This window comes from Bubalus kerabau, chromosome 1 (genome assembly GCF_029407905.1).
Source record: "Bubalus kerabau isolate K-KA32 ecotype Philippines breed swamp buffalo chromosome 1, PCC_UOA_SB_1v2, whole genome shotgun sequence".
Lineage (NCBI taxonomy): Eukaryota > Metazoa > Chordata > Mammalia > Artiodactyla > Bovidae > Bubalus > Bubalus kerabau.
Genome location: NC_073624.1, coordinates 206,495,161 through 206,516,474, shown reverse-complemented (window position 1 = coordinate 206,516,474; position 21,314 = coordinate 206,495,161). Strand labels below are relative to the sequence as shown.

General features: G+C 35.6%; 1 protein-coding gene across 6 annotated transcripts in view; it reads left to right on the top strand.

The window, feature by feature from the left end:
• The window catches only part of COMMD10 (COMM domain containing 10), a 191,499-nt gene that overhangs the window by 32,098 nt on the left and 138,087 nt on the right, over positions 1–21,314 (top strand). For 3 of the 6 annotated variants that reach the window (XM_055550795.1, XM_055550803.1, XM_055550809.1), the window contains exon 5: positions 143–253. In XM_055550795.1, the coding sequence (XP_055406770.1) occupies positions 143–253 (111 nt within the window). Of the gene's footprint in view, positions 1–142; positions 254–607; positions 1,677–11,397; positions 11,640–21,314 lie in introns of those variants that run through there. The other 3 variants (XM_055550793.1, XM_055550792.1, XM_055550797.1) reach the window with 3 other exon arrangements.

Here is a 21,314-nt window from a genome sequence, read left to right as displayed (position 1 = left end):
GCAGGTTGAAGGAGCCCAGGAACTGACTTTCCACAAAGTCCAGGCTATCCATGTTCATTCCTGCTGACTGGAGATTTGCTTAAAGTTGAGTGTTTTCTTCCTTCTGTACCATCTGATTCCAATCTACACTTGTCTTTTGTAGCTCGAGACGGTTGGATGGCAGCTTAACCTTCAGATGGCTCACTCTGCCGAAGCAAAACTAAAATCTCCTCAAGCTGTGTTACAGCTCGGAGTGAGCAATGAAGATTCAAAGGTGAGAAAGTATCCCATTGAAATGATGTATTTTGTTTCCTACGTCTTGTACTTTATTGTTGGCAGGGTCTTTGCTCTCTGGATTGAAAATTAAAAAATAATTTAATTAAAATTAGACAAGGATTAACAAAATGACAGATCTTTATTTGTGCAAGTTTTGATGTCAGATTTACACTTCACTTTTTTTATTTGAGAAACCAGATTCGCTTACAAGGTGGCGTTCTTGTAAGAACATGTTATAACATATTCTTTTGAATTCTGCAATGGGAGAAAATTGGTGGTAGTCATAATAAAATTACAATTTTAATGTTTTAGGTATTTGTGAATATTTCTGGTTTTGTGTTTTAACCTGCAGAGGGAGTATTGTTGTCCAGCCAATGCCTGGAATATGAAGGTGACTTGAATTGTGTTTGTGTATGTATAGTATGTTTGTGGCTATGTTTAGATCTCAGCTCTTACAAAATAGAATTTTGGATTAGTTTTATACTGCATGGTGATTTCTTCCTTAGTATTAATTTCAGAAAACTTCAACATGTTATCAGAGGTTAAAGAGTTGCTATGGAATAGTTTTTATTGTTACAGCATTTAAAGAAATGTATATTTCACATGTCAACCAGAGCTATTTTTTACATACATATATTTTTTACTATAATTGAGTATCCTTAGTAGCGAGAAGAGAGAGTGACCTTTTTTCCTCAAATAAATGAAAATGTTCATTTTAAGACAAGTGAAATAGAGGTGAGAATGAGTTAGGAAGATCTGAAGAAGAGATTATTATGACAGTATGTGATCGGAGAATAATGAAAGAAATATTATTTATTGAAATAATGGGCATTGAAGGGTGTGTATATTATTATTTATTTGTTAGCACTTTCACGGTTTATTGGGTTGCCCAGAAACTTCGTTTGGATTTTCCCAGATGAACTTTTTGGCCAACCCACTATTATGGATTGTATGTTTCTCTCTTTCATAAGAACTGGCATAAGTGCCTATCTCTAGTTACATGTCAACAGAATTTTGAGGCATTTGAGTTGGATCTTAACACACACAAGCACATACATATATAAAATTTGTTAATTTATTACAGTGTTTCCAAAGAGTCATTTCATTTCACACATTTTCACCAGAAAAGAACATAAACGTAACAATTAAGTGTTGAATTGAGTGGTATCTTAAATATGCTCTGCAATTTAGTAGCTGTCTAACCTTGGGCAAGTTACCTAATCCTTATGAATTTTAGTTTCTTCATCTGTAAAATAGGAATAGTATTTTCTGCCTCACAGAGCTCTAAGGAAGATCAAATACTCATTGTTTGTGAAGTACATCATGTTCTATAAATGCTGGCCGCTGCCATCTTCATCATCATCATCACTAAAAGTTTTTATGGGCTAATGAATAAATAAATCTCTTTGTTTTAAACCAAAGCTGTTATCAACTTTATTTCTTAAGGAAATTAACCTTTCCTCTTTTCTTTCAATCTTTCTCCCTTTTATTTCTTGATCATGTTTTTCATATGTGTGCTTAGTGGGCACAGGGAGGTAAAGGATAGCCTGGGAAGTCCTTTATTTTTTTTTTCCCCTGTGAACTAAGGAAAACATTCCTTTAGGTTTAGGGTACTAATCTGGAGCTCACTGGTATGGACTGGGACTGCTCCATGAGGGAAGACACGCACCTATACAGTCACACACACATGTATGTGTTCTCCAATGTACCTTCACTTTATTTCTCATGACTCTTGTATGTGAAATCTGAGTAGCTATTTGGAATTTATAGGTTGGAAGGGTACTGTCTTTGACCCCTCTATTGGATATCTTAAACATCATCACTTTGGCAGTGATGGACTTTGGGATGCTTGACTTTGGATTGCTTGAGTCCTCCCAGCTTCTTTATTATGTCTTCAAAATGTGTCTGTGTCAGTTACATTTTTAGGCAGTAGGCATGAATGAGTAATGCTTCAAGTAAGAGAGTCAAGTTTTTAATTCATATTATTCAGGAAATTTCTACATATGTGAGATCCAACTCATTTGAGACATAGGCTTGAGTACATTTGTATTTTTCTGTTTGTTGCTGTTTTAAAATTTTGAACAGACATTTGATTACCCTTAGGCTAAGTTGTAAAGAACCCTCCTGCCAGTGCAGGAGACCTAAGAGATGCTGGTTTGATCCCTGGGTCTGGAAGATCCCCTGGAGGAGGGCATGGCAACCCACTCCAGTATTCCTGCCTGGAGAATCCCATGGAGCCTGGTGGGCTACAGTCCATAGGGTCACAAAGAGTCGAACACGACTGAAGCGACTTAGCCCTCACACACATGCATGACTTGTACAGCTCGAGAACGATTTTCATTAACAGGCGCTTGGGAAGGGAGCTGCAGCACTCAAATATACAAGATATTTTCTTTTTGTATGCAGATTTAAGTGAACGTCCTTGTCTGTATTGCCTGTCTCTCCTGTGGCATTTTTATGGATTTGGCCCCTATTCCTTATACCTTGGAAACAGTAGACATGTAATGGAAGGTACGGTTATGATCAACCTAGATGGAAACATGCCCTCTCCACGTGATGTGTGCCCCGTCTCTAAAGGGACCGTGAGCTACCACACCACGGTGCCCTCCATGAACCGATGCTGGGAGGCTTTACTTTTTCTCCATGTTTTTATGATCTCTCATTCTGTTCTTGTTTCTCTTCTGAAATGAGAATTCGGAAATTCTAGACAGGTTAGAATATTAGGTTAAAGGAACACGAGTATGGAATGTGTTTTAAATACCAGATTGGTTAAAGGAAGGGAGAACTTTTATTAAAAGGAATATTGAAAGTTATCATTGGTTAGTGTATGATGCAGAGTATCATGAAGGACAAAGTTGTCGTGCTTAAGAAATGGTCATTTTTTTTAAAACAGGAAACAGGTAAAATTCTTTCATATGTATGCTTTATAGTGTAGTTATTTTGAAAGTACACATTATTAAAATCTGAGAGGATTAGAATCAGTGCAAATTATAAGAGAATATTTTGGTAGTATTTACTTTTAAGCTGCTAAACTGAAAACTTACTGTAATTCAATGTAAAGTGTGGTTTCTAAGAATCTCTCTCTTCTTCCCTTCCAACATACACATGAAAAGGGTAGCCTGCAGTGAAGTTTTAATTGCTATCACTTTAGATAACATTGTTGTACTGACCTCCTTTCTCTTAGAACATTTCTGTCTCAAGGCTTTCCTGTTTTGCTACTAATTTTATCATGGAAACTGGATGATCCTAGCTTTTCTTATAGTATGTTGATAGATATTCTAGTCATTTTCAGTTAATTTTCATAGTGTTTATCTATTGCATTTAGCAAAGTAAGATTATTTTCCTGTTCCACACATAGCTCAAAACAAGTTTTCTGAGTTTTTTGGCTTTTTTTTTTTTGGTTTATTTCATTAGGGGGCAGTAGAGCTCTTTGCTTACCTAATCTCTGGCACTCAAAATGTTATTTGAAATAACATTCAAAGTAATTTGTGAAGTCAGTAGTTGTGGGAAATGCTAAGTGTTTACATTTCTAATCTGTATATAACAATAGAGTTCTCTTGTTTCCATCAACAAAATTAGTGCCTGTTAATCAGATATGTACAGAACAAATAAATGAAATCATTATGATTTCAATGTTTGCTAATTTATATATGATCATTTGCCAAAATGAAATTTATTAAAAAGCCTTCCACACTGTTGATTTTTTGGTTACCTTCTGTCACTTGTATTAATTTCTTTATGAGAGAAGAGAATACAATATTCCCAAAGATAGTTGAATGGCTGTATTAGAGTATAACTAATTCCAGACTAGTCATAGACAGTTGAAATCTCTTCGTTTATAGAGAGTAGCAATTTATACGTAACAGATCTGGTAATTTTGAATGGCATCAACACTTTAACTTTGAATATCCTAAAAACACTAAAATATTTGAATTTTATTGTTAATCTTTCATTTTCCTCAGTAAATTTGCTGTTGAGAACAATCATATTTTGTTAATACAGCAATTCTAAATTCTTTCTGTACATCTTTTAAGAAAGAATCCTTGTGTTTCATTCTTTTTTTCTTCTTTATTTTGAAACAGCTGAGATAAAATCATATTGACAAGAAAGCTTTCTAGACTTTTATCTAACTGTTCAGTTGGATTGTGCTCACATTGTAGAAGGTTAATTATGATCTCCAGTGAACTTAGGACTTTTAATACTAATTTTAAAAATTAGAGGTCTTCATTCTTATTTGCAAAATGTATGACAAATTCTATTTAGACTGAGAAAAGGGGGAAAAGCCTTTTTTTAGTGGTTACTCTATGTAGATGTGGGCTTGCCTCTTTTAATATTTAAAACATGTCTTCCACGAATAAATTCTTATTATTATCTGTATTTTATAGATAGATGGAGAAATGGAGACATGTATAATTAATTTATTTTCCTAGATTAATCCTAACTAATAAACAAGGCTTCCCTAGTAGCTCAGTTGGTAAAGTATACACCTGCAATGCAGGAGACCTGGGTTAAATCCCTGGGTCAGGAAGATCCCCTGGAGAAGGAAATGGCAACTTACTTCAGTATCCTTGCCTGGGAAATTTCATGGACAGAGGAGCCTGGCAGGCTCTAGTCCACGGGATCACAAAGAGTGGGGACATGACAGAGCGACTAACACACAATAAACAAAGTTGGGATTGGAAGTCAGGCAGTTTTATTTCTGAGTCTTATGCTATACTTATTGCTAGGATACTGTATCATTTTGCTTATTTAATAATTTAACACTTATCTTGTAATATGTGTATATGTTTCAGGGTGTTGAGGGCTTTTCTAAAATGCAATGATTGTTTTTTTATTGTTGTTCTTCATGAAACTATAGTTATGTGGATTCTAAATTTCCTTTGCATTTTCTTTTTATTTGATTAAGTTGAAACAATCTTACACTTAAGTCAGTGAAAGACACTAATATATTCCATTATATAGTAAGTAAGGTTGTATGTTTTGATGTTATCCCAGTCAGTAGAGGCTGTAGGTATAGACAGACCTTACTGTAAGGGCTGTGTGACATCATTGATGTTGATGTGTTATGAACAGAGAAATAGGGTATATCATTAAAAACACATCCTTAGCTGTGTACATAACAGGTTTTTCAGTAAGAGAAAAGCATATGTGGTTCAAATCATGAGCTCTTTGTATTAGAAGTTTATTTTGATTTCCTTAAGGACAGTGTTCATAGTGACTGATTTTGAAGGACCTTCAAATTTTTCTGAGCTGCTTTGACGAGCAGGTCTAAATTTTACAAATGCTGTATTTTTATTAATATCTGTATAGTGAATATGTTTCAACATATTCTCTTGATAATTTAAGTTCATTTTTTTCTGTTACAGTAGATGTACATATATTTATAATGGACATTTTGGAAAATATAGGGAAAAAGCCAGTTAAAATCATGTATAATTCTAGAACCCACTTCACTTTTCACCCATAGGCTTGTTATGTTTTGCTGTATGACCTTCCAGTTGCTTTTTCTTGTACCTTTGTTATGAGTGATTTTTTAAAAAAATAGTGATGCTTTCTTTTGGTTTGGGAAAAAGAATTGAAGTTTTGTTGTTACTATTCAATACTAGATGTGGTATGAGAAGATAGTCTCTTTCCTCAGTCAGAATTTTTTCCCCTTTTACACAGTATACTATCTTACGATCTGAAAAGTTACTCTGTAAAGTCTTGGGTATTTTACTCACTGATTTTGACCAGAAATTTATAAAATGAGCTTTGTCTAATGAGCAGGTTTGTATCAAGATACTAACTTTTATTTGTGTCATTTGGGATGGTTTTTATTCAGGGTTCAGAAAAATTTTGAGATTGGTCGGTGGTTTTACTTTTGACATGAAATGATTGATGAATATTGCTTATCTTTTTAAAAGATTTTTTGGGGTCTTTTTTAATTACCTAAGTTGTAATTGTTTATTGTGAAAATTTTAGAGATATAGAAAGAAAAACTCAGATTTACCACGACTATGCAGACATCTTTTATTTCAGTTTTTGTTCAATAGATACTTTCTTTTGCAAGTCTTCTTTGATTTTCTATTCTGCTTTTTTCACTTAACTCTGTAACAGATCTTTTCCATATTCAAATGAATGAATGAATGAATAAAGTATCTTTGGAATTTATGGTTATTCTTCAGGAGTATAATTGCTGGGTGAAGGGTGTAAAAAAGATCTGACTATAATTAGATAATAGGCTTTTCATAATCATTTTAGGAACATTTTAGGTTGCCTTTGAGAGATTTAAAATTTTCTAGAGAAAGGTATAACATTACTATCTCAAAAAGAAGTTCTTTGATAACTAGTTAATTATTATACTTTGGATAATTTTAGGAGACCAGTGAAAGCCCAGGTATTTTTATAATATTATAGAGCCCTTTCATTTATAATTTCTTTATTCCAATAGTATACACATTAAACCAGCTTTTGTTATATGTGTTCTATATTATTAAAGAACATGTGGAAGCAATCTTATGAAATATTCTAGCAGAATATTTCTGCTAGAAATAATCTAGCAGAATTAGAGAAAATAAAACAGCCCCTGTTTGGTAGACAATTGAACATATACTTTGAAAAAAAAAAAAGCTTGATTCTTTGGAATCATGTTTACTTATTTAAATATTTCTAAGACTTTGTGGCTCTAGTTTTCTGATTCCTAGTTTTGTTTTCTATCCTTTTTCATTGTGATGAATTTCTCAGTGATAGTATCCTTTAAGGTGTCATGTTTTCTAAATGAGAGCAATACAGAGATGTCTTTCCTCAATTTAGTGTTTTGTTTTTTTTTGGCTTATTTTTAAATTTCCTGATAATGTGACTTTCTAAAAGATCTCAAGTATTCAAGTATATTGAAGTATTCACATTATATGTGTACAACTCCTTGATATCACAAAATGAACCCCTTTGTATGTGTGTGAAGAGTGTGTATGTGTAACCCTTTATCTGTATTTTAGGCTGCCTCATGGAAAGTCCATATTTATCCATAATAAGACTTTCTAAGCTAGCAAAAATATTGTTTTAGACACTATATATCTTTGAGTGAAAACAAAGTATTAATACAAAGTGTACGATGATAGTTAGATAAAAATGTCTTGTAGGAGTAAATCCTTTTAAAAAAAGAATACCCCGTTCATGCATTTCATAATTTTATTTTATTTTATTTTTTTATTTTTTAATTTAATTTTATTTTTTTAAACTTTACATAATTGTATTAGTTTTGCCAAATATCAAAATGAATCCGCCACAGGTATACATGTGTTCCCCATCCTGAACCCTCCTCCCTCCTCCCTCCCCATTCCATCCCTCTGGGTCGTCCCAGTGCACCAGCCCCAAGCATCCAGTATCGTGCATCGAACCTGGACTGGCAACTCGTTTCATACATGATATTTTACATGTTTCAATGCCATTCTCCCAAATCTTCCCACCCTCTCCCTCTCTCTCAGAGTCCATAAGACTGTTCTATACATCAGAGTCTCTTTTGCTGTCTCGTACACAGGGTTATTGTTACCATCTTTCTAAATTCCATATATATGCGTTAGTATACTGTATTGGTGTTTTTCTTTCTGGCTTACTTCACTCTGTGTAATAGGCTCCAGTTTCATCCACCTCATTAGAACTGATTCAAATGTATTCTTTTTAATGGCTGAGTAATACTCCATTGTGTATATGTATCACAGCTTTCTTATCCATTCATCTGCTGATGGACATCTAGGTTGCTTCCATGTCCTGGCTATTATAAACAGTGCTGCGATGAACATTGGGGTACACGTGTCTCTTTCCCTTCTGGTTTCCTCAGTGTGTATGCCCAGCAGTGGGATTGCTGGATCATAAGGCAGTTCTATTTCCAGTTTTTTAAGGAATCGCCACACTGTTCTCCATAGTGGCTGTACTAGTGTGCATTCCCACCAACAGTGTAAGAGGGTTCCCTTTTCTCCACACCCTCTCCAGCATTTATTACTTGTAGACTTTTGGATCACAGCCATTCTGACTGGTGTGAAATGGTACCTCATAGTGGTTTTGATTTGCATTTCTCTGATAATGAGTGATGTTGAGCATCTTTTCATGTGTTTGTTAGCCATCTGTATGTCTTCTTTGGAGAAATGTCTATTTAGTTCTTTGGCCCATTTTTTGATTGGGTCATTTATTTTTCTGGAGTTGAGCTGTAGGAGTTGCTTGTATATTCTCGAGATTAGTTGTTTGTCAGTTGCTTCATTTGCTATTATCTTCTCCCATTCTGAAGGCTGTCTTTTCACCTTGCTAATAGTTTCCTTTGATGTGCAGAAGCTTTTAAGGTTAATTAGGTCCCATTTGTTTATTTTTGCTTTTATTTCCAATATTCTGGGAGGTGGGTCATAGAGGATCCTGCTGTGATGTATGTCAGAGAGTGTTTTGCCTATGTTCTCCTCTAGGAGTTTTATAGTTTCTGGTCTTACGTTTAGATCTTTAATCCATTTTGAGTTTATTTTTGTGTATGGTGTTAGAAAGTGCTCTAGTTTCATTCTTTTACAAGTGGTTGACCAATTTTCCCAGCACCACTTGTTAAAGAGATTGTCTTTAATTCATTGTATATTCTTGCCTCCTTTGTCAAAGATAAGGTGTCCATATGTGCGTGAATTAATCTCTGGGCTTTCTATTTTGTTCCATTGATCTATATTTCTGTCTTTGTGCCAGTACCATACTGTCTTGATAACTGTGGCTTTGTAGTAGAGCCTGAAGTCAGGTAGGTTGATTCCTCCAGTTCCATTCTTCTTTCTCAAGATCGCTTTGGCTATTCGAGGTTTTTTGTATTTCCATACAAATTGGGAAATTATTTGTTCTAACTCTGTGAAGAATACTGTTGGTAGCTTGATAGGGATTGCATTGAATCTATAGATTGCTTTGGGTAGTATACTCATTTTCACTATATTGATTCTTCCAATCCATGAACATGGTATATTTCTCCATCTGTTAGTGTCCTCTTTGATTTCTTTCACCAGTGTTTTACAGTTTTCTATATATAGGTCTTTAGTTTCTTTAGGTAGATATATTCCTAAGTATTTTATTCTTTCCGTTGCAATGGTGAATGGAATTGTTTCCTTAATTTCTCTTTCTGTTTTCTCATTATCAGTGTATAGGAATGCAAGGGATTTCTGTGTGTTGATTTTATATCCTGCAACTTTACTATAGTCATTGATTAGTTCTAGTAATTTTCTGGTGGAGTCTTTAGGGTTTTCTATGTAGAGAATCATGTCATCTGCAAACAGTGAGAGCTTTACTTCTTCTTTTCCAATTTGGATTCCTTTTATTTCTTTTTCTGCTCTGATTGCTGTGGCCAAAACTTCCAAAACTATGTTGAATAGTAATGGTGAAAGTGGGCACCCTTGTCTTGTTCCTGACTTCAGAGGAAATGCTTTCAATTTTTCACCATTGAGGATAACGTTTGCTGTGGGTTTGTCATATATAGCTTTTATTATGTTGAGGTATGTTCCTTCTATTCCTGCTTTCTGGAGAGTTTTTATCATAAATGGATGTTGAATTTTGTCAAAGGCTTTCTCTACATCTATTGAGATAATCATATGGTTTTTATTTTTCAATTTGTTAATGTGGTGTATTACATTGATTGATTTGCGGATATTGAAGAATCCTTGCATCCCTGGGATAAAGCCCACTTGGTCATGATGTATGATCTTTTTAATGTGTTGTTGGATTCTGATTGCTAGAATTTTGTTAAGGATTTTTGCATCTATGTTCATCAGTGATATTGGCCTGTAGTTTTTTTTTTTTTTTTTTTTTTTGTGGGATCTTTGTCAGGTTTTGGTATTAGGGTGATGGTGGCCTCATAGAATGAGTTTGGAAGTTTACCATCCTCTGCATTTCATAATTTTAAAAAAAATCATCTTTTTACTGAAATTCTTTTCAAAAATTTTGTGAAATTCCAAAGTAGGGAAACAAATAGTATTACCCTCACTTGCCTTTCCTAGCTTCTGAACCTCTTTATTTTTTGAAATCCAGTGGCAATTGATAATTGTAGAATTCCTCAAATATAGTATGTTTGAGTACCTTTAAATTTTCTTTAAAATATTTTGTGGGTTAGAAATAATACTAATGTAAATGAGTGGCTCAAGTATTTTGAAATAAAAGTGTTAACAATGAATTAGACATCTAAACAAATAAAATGCTGGTAAGTTCAGTAAGTTAAATAAGCAAACTTCTAAAATATCTCAAATTCAATTCAAGAAACACTATTAAACACATTTATTATTCATGGGATGGGCCTAGTGGTAAAGAATCTGCCTGCCAATGCAGGAGAAAGCAGGAGACATGGGTTTGATTCCTGGGTTGGAAAGATCCCTGGAGGAGGAAATGGTAACCCGCTCCAGTATTCTTGCCTGGGAAATCCCATGGATAAAGGAGCCTGGTGTCCTGGAGCCCATAGTGTCGCAAAGAGCTGGACACGACTGAGCACCTGAACACGTACACACGCATGCATGGGATACTAGGCAAGGTATTTTTGATATAGACAGATTTACTTTCCATCGTGGGGCTTACGGTCTAAAAGGGAGTACATATTCTAAGCCTGTGAATGTAAGTTTAGTGACTGTTACAAAGAGGAAATACTGAAACTGTGGAAACTGACAGCAAGGAGTTGGAGACTGCAACAGAAAGGGGAGTTTGAGGTGGAGGAAGAACACATGAAAAAGGAGAGAGCCTTGTTTTTTGGGCTTGTTGAGTATGAGATAGCTGAGAGATGCAGGTAGAGATTTTTGCATGGCAGTTGGTGAGGTAGGGGGCGGGTGATACATCAGAAATTGAACCTTGGAAATCATTGAGGTTTTGATTATAATTTCAGTTATGAGATGGAAGAGCTTAGTTGCTTAGGGAAGGAGTATAGAACCTTATGAATTCCCAAATTTAAAAGGCAAATAGAGCTGGAGGAGCTTTTCACAGTGATTGGGAGAGGAGCAGCCAACAACTGAAGGGAGAGAGCAGTTCTTGGAGGGCGAATTACTTTACATGCTGTAATAGGTAAAAGAGAGAATGAAAGTTACTAATTTAACCCTCACAGCTGGGAATTAGGTACTAATATTTTTCCTAGTTTGTAGATTGAGAACCTAGTCTCAGTGGTTAAATATCTTTCCCTAGATTGGAGACCCAGGTTCAATCCCTGAGTTGGGAATATGCCCTGGTGAAGGGAATGGCTACCCACTCCAATATCCTTCCCTGAAGAATTCCATGGACAGAGGAGCATGGCAGGCTACAGTCCACAGGGTCACAAAGAGTCGGACATGACTGAGCAACTGACTCTTTCACTTTCAGATTGGATTTTAAAAAGTGATGTAGGTAAGATTTGAACTTAGGTTCATCTGCCACAATAGCCTGAATTTACAGTCACTACATAGCAGTTAAAAAAAAAATGAATTTAGCGCCATGGGGGTCACTGTTGATCACCGTGTGGGGCAGGAGAAGGAGGTGTTTCAAGATGGAGGGCGGTATTGAATACTATTCAGAGGTCAGAAAAGAAGAGCAGACATCTACATGACTATTGGATTTGGTTAGATGGACTTCGCTGATAACCTTGACAATTGTAATCTCAGTAACAATTGAGAGGGAAAAGAATCCTGACTGGAATAAATTGAGGAAAGAAAATGAGGTAAGAAAGTGAAAGCAAAATAGAATAGTCAATGCAGAGGAATGTGGATTCAGTGGCAGAAGATATTAGAGAAGGTTTGTATGCCAGTGCCACATCTATGGGGGGAAAAATTGATGCTGCTGGACAGAGAAGGGTATGAGTTCCTTAAGAAAGTGAGAAGTGAGCTAGAGCACAAATGGAACGGTTGGACTGTGATGAGAGTAGGAACATACTATTTGTTGTAACAGAAAAAACAAAGAGAATGGACCAGGTAGGTCGTTTTGGTGGTAGGAGAGAAAGCTGTAACTGATTGCTTCTGTTTTCTGAATGTAGTTATTTGTTGGGGGAGTGGATAGGTCTTGGAGTTTTGAGAACAGAGGAAAAAGTATGAAGTAGTTATTTTGGATATTGGGATAGTTATTTTAGACTGTTTCACTGTTACCTACCAGTGCTCATTGCTCATTTGAGCTTTGTGACCACGAATTTGAAATGAGAACTGTTGAAAGGGTATACATTTTCCTTCATCCATTTTTAGTTGCTCTAGTGCATGTGTGAAGTAGGTAGATACTTAGGTTTAATCAGGGTTTCATCTTTGCCAAGTATATCGGATGAAGAGAGAAAGGCACAAAGGATTGACTTTGCATATAAGGGAGTGATTTTGGTGATGGACCATAGATTCTAAATCGGGTCAGTTGGAAAGTGAGGATTTGGTGTATGTTGGGGGTGGCATGATGGTGAGTGAGAAATTGCCTGATGATAGAACTGGAACCCTTGCCGCACCCTCGTTAGAGTCATTTGGGGTACAGAGGACCCTTAGACACCTTAGTTCCAGGATCACACAGGAATTTTTTGTTTGAATCTTTAGACCTCTGAATAGCATTCAACACCGCCCTCCATCTTGAAACACCTCCTTCTCCTGCCCCACATGGTGATCACCAGTGACCCCCATTACGCTAAATTCATTAACATTAACTCAGCATCATTAGTTCTGTGTTTTAATTCTAGAGCTGAATGGTGTTTTTGAGGATCTGAAGATAGTTGTTCAGTTAGTGCACAGAAAATAGCCAATTTCAATCACCATATCATTTAATGGAGAATGGTATCCATAGGCAGTGGGAACATAACTAGGGCCATAGATGGAATAGGGTTGGTAGAGCAATTATTGTGTCACTTATCTCACCTCCTGCTGCTAGCAAAAACAGAGAGAATTAATATAATCTAATTTTTACAAACCTTGATAATTTGCTTGTTTCAGGAAGGTTTTGATCCCCATGTCTAATTAATGAGGTAACATATCATACACAGTTTTTAAAACATCATATTAAGCTTTTAAAAATTCTTTTGTTGGTGTTCTCTGGACTTTATGTAAACTTTACGTATATTCTGTAACTGTGCTGTTAAAACTTCAGTGAAACTCTGTACATTTGTTGTTATTGTTGTGATTAGTTAACCAAAACATATGGCTGACAAATTACACATAATGGGTGAAGATGAAATGTAATAACAAGTAAATGTGTAGACAGAAATTCTTACTTATTAATTTCATCTTTAAAGGGCAATTTACCCAAACTTATTTTAGGGAATTTTAGTTTTATCTCTTTTTTTATTCCTTTGTATTTTGCTAGATTTACTTGAGTAATTTACATTGTAGAAAAATCAGAAAATGTAAGAAAATAAAATTCGTCTATAATTCTATCTAAAGATAATAATTTTGAATGACATACTTAATTGGCATATAGCTTTCCAAATCTATCAATTATAAAGTATTTCCCATCCCCTCATGGAATATTACATTATAAATATCTTTGTCAGTAGATGAAGTTTTAAATGGCTGTGGAATATTCTATTTTTTGGTAAATATGGTTTATTTTGTCTAGTAATTCTTTAGCAGTATATTTGCTTTAAAGCCATGTTTAAGCCAGTTGACAGATACTAATATATTGGCTGAAGTGAGGGAACTAGATCACAGAAATGCTATCCATGTATTAGAGACCATTTTGATAGCTGCTGCAGTATTTACTTTTTATTGCAGGATAAACTTTTTTCTAATAATCATGTTTCAACATATAGTTTAAGGTGCCTTTTAAAATTGTCTGTGTGTGGTTACTAACTGATGATGTTCTCAGATGAAGAGAATTTGTTCCCTCCTTTCCTTTCTTTTCTCCTCTTTCCCCTTCTTTCTTTCTTTTTAATAAACAAGCAAAAGTGCAGTTTCTTTCAGAGTTACTCCATTTTATCTCAAGGAGTTCCAACCTATCCATCTTTAAAGGGCAATTTTATCCAAACGTAAAATACTGCCACTTCTTTGGTAAGGGCAATATAATAAAAGCTCCGAAAATCACCCTTTAATAACTATCAGCAATAAAACAAATAGAATTATTCATATGCAACTGTATTTATAGAATGAGCAAAAGCTGATGGAATTTTCCAGCAAAAAAGAGATCTTAAGTGGATTTGGCAATGGATTCTTAGATATAATCCCCAAAGCACAACAAAATAGATAAATTGGATTTCATCAGAATTAAAAATTTGTGCATCAAAGGACATTATGAAGAAAAAGGAAAGATAACCTAAAGAATGAGATAAAATATTTGCAAATTATATATCTGATAAGGAATTTCTATCTAGAATATGTGAAGAACTCCTAAAACTCACCAACAAAAAGATAAACAGCTCAAAGAATGGGCAAAGGACTTGCACAGACATTTCTCTAAAATAGGTATACTAATTGCCAACATGCACATGAAAAGATACTCAACATCGTTAGTCACTAGGGATACACAAAACATTGATATATCACTTGACACCCATTAGGATGGCTATAACTAAAAAAATAAAATAAGTGTTGGTGATGATATGGAGAAATTAGGGCCCTCATATATCCCTGGTGGAAATGTAAAGTGGTGCAGCCACTATGGCAAGTCATTTGCTACTTCCTCAGAAGTTTAAATATAGAATTATCTAATGACTCAGCAGCTTCACTCCTAGATATATACCCAGAAGAAGTGAAAACAAGATTCAAATAAGTACATCTATGTGCATGTTTATAGTAGTACATAATAGCAGCCCAAAAGGTGGAAACAGCTTAAATATGCCCATCAATGGATGAATGAATAAACAGGTAGTATCTGATCTGATATACATAAATGGAGTATTATTAGCCATAAAAAGAAATGATGTCCTGATTCATGCTACAATATATTCAGTTCAGTCGCTCAGTCGTGTCCGACTCTTCGCGACCCCATGAATCACAGCACGCCAGGCCTCCCAGTACATCACCAACTCCCGGAGTTCACTCAGACTCGTGTCCATCGAGTTAGTGATGCCATCCAGCCATCTCATCCTCTGTCGTCCCCTTCTTCTCCTGCCCCCAATCCCTCCCAGCATCAGAGTCTTTTCCAAAGACTCAACTCTTTGCATGAGGTGGCCAAAGTATTGGAGTTTCAGCTTTAGCATCTGTCCTTCCAATGAACACCCAGGACTGATCTCCTTTAGGATGGACTGGTTGGACCTCCTTGCAGTCCAAGGGACTCTCAAGAGTCTTCTCCAACACTACAGTTCAAAAGCATCAATTCTTCGGCGCTCAGCCTTCTTCACAGTCCAACTCTCACATCCATACATGACCACAGGAAAAACCATAGCCTTGACTAGACGGACCTCTGTTGGCAAAGTAATATCTCTGCTTTTGAATATGCTATCTAGGTTGGTCATAACTTTCTTTCCAAGGAGTAAGCGTCTTTTAATTTCATGGCTGCAGGCAACATCTGCAGTGATTTTGGAGCCCCAAAAAATAAAGGCTGACAGTGTTTCCACTGTTTCCCATCTATTTCCCATGAAGTGATGGGACCAGATGCCATGATCTTCGTTTTCTGAATGTTGAGCTTTAAGCCAACTTTTTCACTCTCCTCTTTCACTTTCATCAAGAGGCTTTTTAGTTCCTCTTCACTTTATGCCATAAAGGTGGTGTCATCTGCATATCTGAGGTTATTGATATTTCTTCTGGCAATCTTGATTCCAGCTTGTGCTTCTTCCAGCCCGGCGTTTCTCATGATGTACTCTGCATAGAAGTTAAATAAGCAGGGTGACAATATACAGCCTTGACATACTCCTTTTCCTATTTGGAACCAGTCTGTTGTTCCATGTCCAGTTCTAACTGTTTCTTCCTGACCTGCATATAGGTTTCACAAGAGGCAGGTCAGGTGGTCTGGTATTCCCATCTCTTTCAGAATTTTCCACAGTTTATTGTGATCCACACAGTCAAAGGCTTTGGCATATATATATATATATATATATATATATATGTACCTTAAAAATCTTTTTCTTAGGGGAAGAAAAGCCACTGACTTGTATACTTTAAAAGGATTAAATTAGTACATTTTAGAGAGACAGAGGCTGACTAGGAATAGTTTAACCCTCTCAGTTTACTGATAAGACTCAGACCCAATGAGGTTAAATGATTTATCACTTGATTAGTGGCATAGCCAGATGAGACCCTAGTCTGACAGAATTGGGGGGCGGAACATAAGATTTATTTTTTATTTTTTATTTTTTTTGGAACATAAGATTTAAAGTGAGATGATTGAGTTTAAATTCTTAGACTGTGGTAAAAAGTCCGAGTTTTTTTGCAGTAAATTTCTCAATTTGAACATGTGGTTGATAATACCTGCCTCTTAAGATTATTGATAGAATTGCATGAGATATCTTTGAAATGCCTATTAGAATGGCTAACACATAGTAGGAACTTAGTGTAATTGAATTTGAATTTGAAGTGCTATAGTTTAACATTGTGTAAGAACATAAGTTATTCTGGAAAATATTTTTAGGAAAAGATTACTTTAGAAGACAGTTGAGTACTGGCTTGATGGCTTATATAGTATTCTGCTCTTACTTAAAAAATTGTTAAGTGTTACAATATTGTCCTTTGTAACCAGGCCGTTGGAATTGAGATTGAATTATCTGTAGCCATCATTTTTTTTTTTTAACAAATTACTGTTTCTTTTAATTAGTAGAAAAGATTCCCGAATGAATATAGAGGAAGAATGCCACTTCCTTAATTACTAATATTACGTTATAGTCTACTGGAACTCCCTGTGGGACTTTTTTTTTCACCCACAGTGACCTTTTATAGAGTATGTGCTCTGAAAGAACAAGCCCACAGGGATAGTATGGCATTGTGCCAATTACAAATGTAATTTTCTATTATATTAAACCATCTTTGCTTTTATATCACTAGTCTCAATTATAATACTTTGTATTTACTTGGTAGCTTTTAGCTATGAGTCTCAAAACTCTAGAGAGACTCAAAGCACTCCAGTGAGGTAGGCATACTATAATCATCCTTTTTAGTTAAGAAAAGAGGAGGATATTATTTGTGAATGCTTCAGTAACAGAAGAAATAATCTACTAAAAATCTGTCACTGGTTATAGGATTTGTTGTTCAGTCACTAAGTCGTATCTGGCTCTTTTGCAGCCCCATAGAGTGTAGCCTGCCAGGCTCTTCTCTCCGTGAAATTTCCCAGTCAGTACTGGAGTGGGTTGCCATTTCCTTCTCCAGGGGATCTTCCCAACCCAGGGATCTAACCCACATCTTCTACATTTTCAGGTGGATTCTTTACCACTGAGCCACCAGGGAAGCAGTTATAGGATAGTCTTATTTTTAACAAATGAAAATTTCTTCTTCCTTATGTAAATAATGTTTAGATTTTTCCACATTTTATTTGTTTGGGTATTTTCTCTACTTTTCAACTGATTGTACTGTATGTTGACTTTCTTTGACTCTAAAGTGCAAGAAAATATGAACACTGTAAGCATGAACCTAAAGTAGTTTGATTGAATGATTTAGATTTATCAAATATTTTGCTGTAGACAGGTAAGTAATTTATAGATTTATTGACAAATTTATATTTAGATATAACTTGTACATTTCTTAGCTTTGAGATGGGTATTGTGTATTCACTTGTGAGTTAGTTATAGTCAAGTCCTTAGGTATTTTAGGTTGGCATGCTAATGACTAATAATATAATAAGACTGCTGCCATTAAGTGTATTTACACTTCTCTTTTATGGTACACATGTTCTTTATGAATTAAGTACTACCTATAGGACTATTCAGAAAAGGCAATGGCAACCCAGTCCAATACTCTTGCCTGGAAAATCCCATGGACGGAGGAGCCTGGTGGGCTGCCATCTATGGGGTTGCACAGAGTTGGACACGACTGACGTGACTTAGCAGCAGCATAGGACTATTACATAGAATAAGAACAAGTTTAAAAAAAAAAAAAAAAGAACAAGTTTAAAAATATGTTTTAAAATGGGATCTAATTAATGGTAATTCCTAAAAAAAAAAAAATAAAGATTTCTCATAAGGAAATTTTGTTTATTTAAGAAGTAAACTCATAAGTTGCCTTGGGTCAGTTCTTATGAGAGGACAACTAATTTCTTTATGAAATTATATGAAATTTGCAAGTGGCCAAGATATCTTATTGTCTCTTTTGTAAGTGCTGCCACTTTATATTTTTCTGAATTCTAGACGTTCTAGGTAGATGGAGCTCATCAAAGCTTAGTGTCTTGATGGCTGCAGTGCATAGAGAGTAAGCACTGTGTCTGGTAGTACCACATTTAAACAGTTAAGAAGATAATGATAATAGATAACATTTATTGACCATTTAATATATGCCAGGTATCCTATGTGCTTTTATACTTTGTCTCATTGGACCCTTGAAATTAATAAACAATAAGTCACGTTTTTAAATTTGCTCAGAAGGACTGAAAATAATGTACAGTTTAATAAAGTAGCCACTCTGCTTCCACAGTGATTACTTTGCCATCTGTCTTTAATGAGGTCCATGAGTAGTGCCTATTCTCATAGTCATTATGGTTTTATCTTGTTCTTAAACATTTTGTTTTGATAGTCATGAAACTCTCCTGAGGGTAGGTGATTTATCTCCATTTGCCAAGTGTGAGAGGTGAGAGAATGACCTTGATACAGGATTGCATTGAGAGTTGTTCCTGTTCTTTTCTGGCAGGGCTGTCTGGGTGAAGTACTCATAGTACTCGGGAATCAGGGCATTGCTGGTAGTAAAATAGAATCTGTACTGGATTTTTCTAGATTATAACTGCTCAGTTGAAGTGCGAGTAGGTAACAGGTTAGCTGATGTATTGATTGACCTCTTCTCTCTAGGGGCAGTCAAGCAGTGTGTGGGGGACCTGGAGGCCTTAGCCTGTCACCTAACCTCAAGCTGCCTTGTTGGTTAACCACATTGTAGAATACAATGAGAAACCTGTATGTGGGTCAAGAAGCAGCCATTAGAACCGAACATAGAACAACTGACTGGTTCAAAATTGGAAGAGGAGTATGATAAGGCTGTATATTGTCACCTTGTTTATTTAACATATGTGCAGAGTACATCATGTGAAATGCTGGGCTGGGTGACTAACAAGCTGGAATCAAGATTGCTGGGAGAAATAATAGCAATCTAAGATGTGCAGATAATACCACTATAATGGCAGAAAGTGAAGAGGATCAAAGAGTCTCTTGATGAGGATAAAAGAGGAGAGTGAAAAAGCTGGTTTGAAACTCAGCCTTCAAAAAACTAAGATCATGGCATCTGGTCCTGTCACTTCATGGCAAATAGAAGGGGAAAAAGTGGAAGCAGTGACAGTTTATTTTCCTGGGCTCCAAAATCACTGCAGATGGTGACTCCAGCCATGAAATTAAAAGATGCATACTCCTTGGTAAGAAAGCTATGACAAACCTAGACAGTGTATAAAAAACAGAGACATCACTTTGCTGGCAAAGGTGCATATAGTCAAAGCTGTGTTTTTTTCCAGTAGTCAGCATGGATGTGAGAGTTGGACTATAAAGCCTTCTTTATGAAGGCTGACTGCTGAAGATTTGATGTTTTTGAATTGTGGTGGTGGAGAAGACTCTTGAGAGTCCCTTGGACTGCAAGGAGATCAAACGAGTCAATCCTAAAGGAAATTAACCTTGAATATTCATTGGAAGGACTGTGCTGAAGCTCCAATACTTTGGCCACCTGATGTATAGGGCCAGCTCATTGGAAAAGACCCTGATGCTGAGAAAGATTGAAGGCAAAAAGAGAAGGGGACGACAGAGGATGAGACGGTTAGTAGATCTCACTGACTCAATAGACAGGAATTTGAGCCAGCTCTGGGAGATAATGGAGGACAGAGGAGCCTGGTATCACAAGGACTTGGACGTGACCTAGTGACTGAACAATAACAACAAAGAACTGTAAACATCATCATTTTTTGTCAGTGCTGGAATGTGAGTTAGGCCTCAGGAAACTGTTTCAGAAATGTGAAGCAGTAGAAATTATATAATATTTTATCTGTTTTTAATATATAATTCTCTCCTATTTAATTGCTGATGAGATATTGAATTTAGAGCTTGAACCTTATACTTAGCAGCTTAATGGTAGCCACTTTGCATAAAAGTATAAACATTTCCTAACCAGATTGTGTTTACCAATCATTTGTGTCAGTTGATGGAGTACAAACTTGACCTGTTTACTTGAGAATGATTTTCACCTCCAGTTTTCTTTTTGGGGAAGTTTGGTTTATAAATAGTTTTAGCTAATTATTGAAACTCTGTGACATAAAAATTCTTTCAGATAGTTTATGATTAATTTATGTTAAGCAATTCGTAATTCAGGTTGGCCCAAGTCTTTACATTCAAAGAGTGCCTTTATTAACCCACGTAGTTTCTCCTAATTCTCATTTCTATCAGGTTCCCCTATAAAACTTATTTTTCTTTTTTGCATATTAATGTTAAAAAGAGTGATGGATGGTTTCTTTGTTTTTTTGTTTTTTTTTCTTTTACATATACAGAGTCTTATGGAGAGATGGATTTTATGGTCTCTAAGGTCAGTAGAGAAGGTGATGATCTCATAGAAATAAGACTCTAATTTGAGGAGGGAGAGGAAATTCCTTAGGAAAGTACCACATGGGCTGTCAACATAACATTTCTTAGTAAGTCAGTTTCAGTCATATTATTTTTCTTCAGAAGTTTGTTGGAACTGTTGGCTGTTTCTTTAGTTGGTCATTTAGATTTGGAGTGCATTTTTGTCTTTTAGCCCTAGTCACCTTAGCACACATGAGATGTCAGCTAGCATTGACTGAGAAAACAAGATTCACATTTTCCATCTCACACTCACACTGACTCCAGGACTTCCCCTTGTTCAAGGAATGGTGGACCTAATTGCTTGCATTTTAAAATTAGTATTCTATCTCCTTTTGCAAAGTGTATAGTTGAAGTTATGTAAGTGAATTGTGGTTAAATTCACATAAATATGTCATTGTGTTGTATTAACTGATGACTCGTGTGTGCTTTGTCCCTTTTATGTTTTACTCACGCATGCAGATTCTTCAGGTTCTCTTGTCTTAGAATTTAAAAGTACTACTGTGTACAT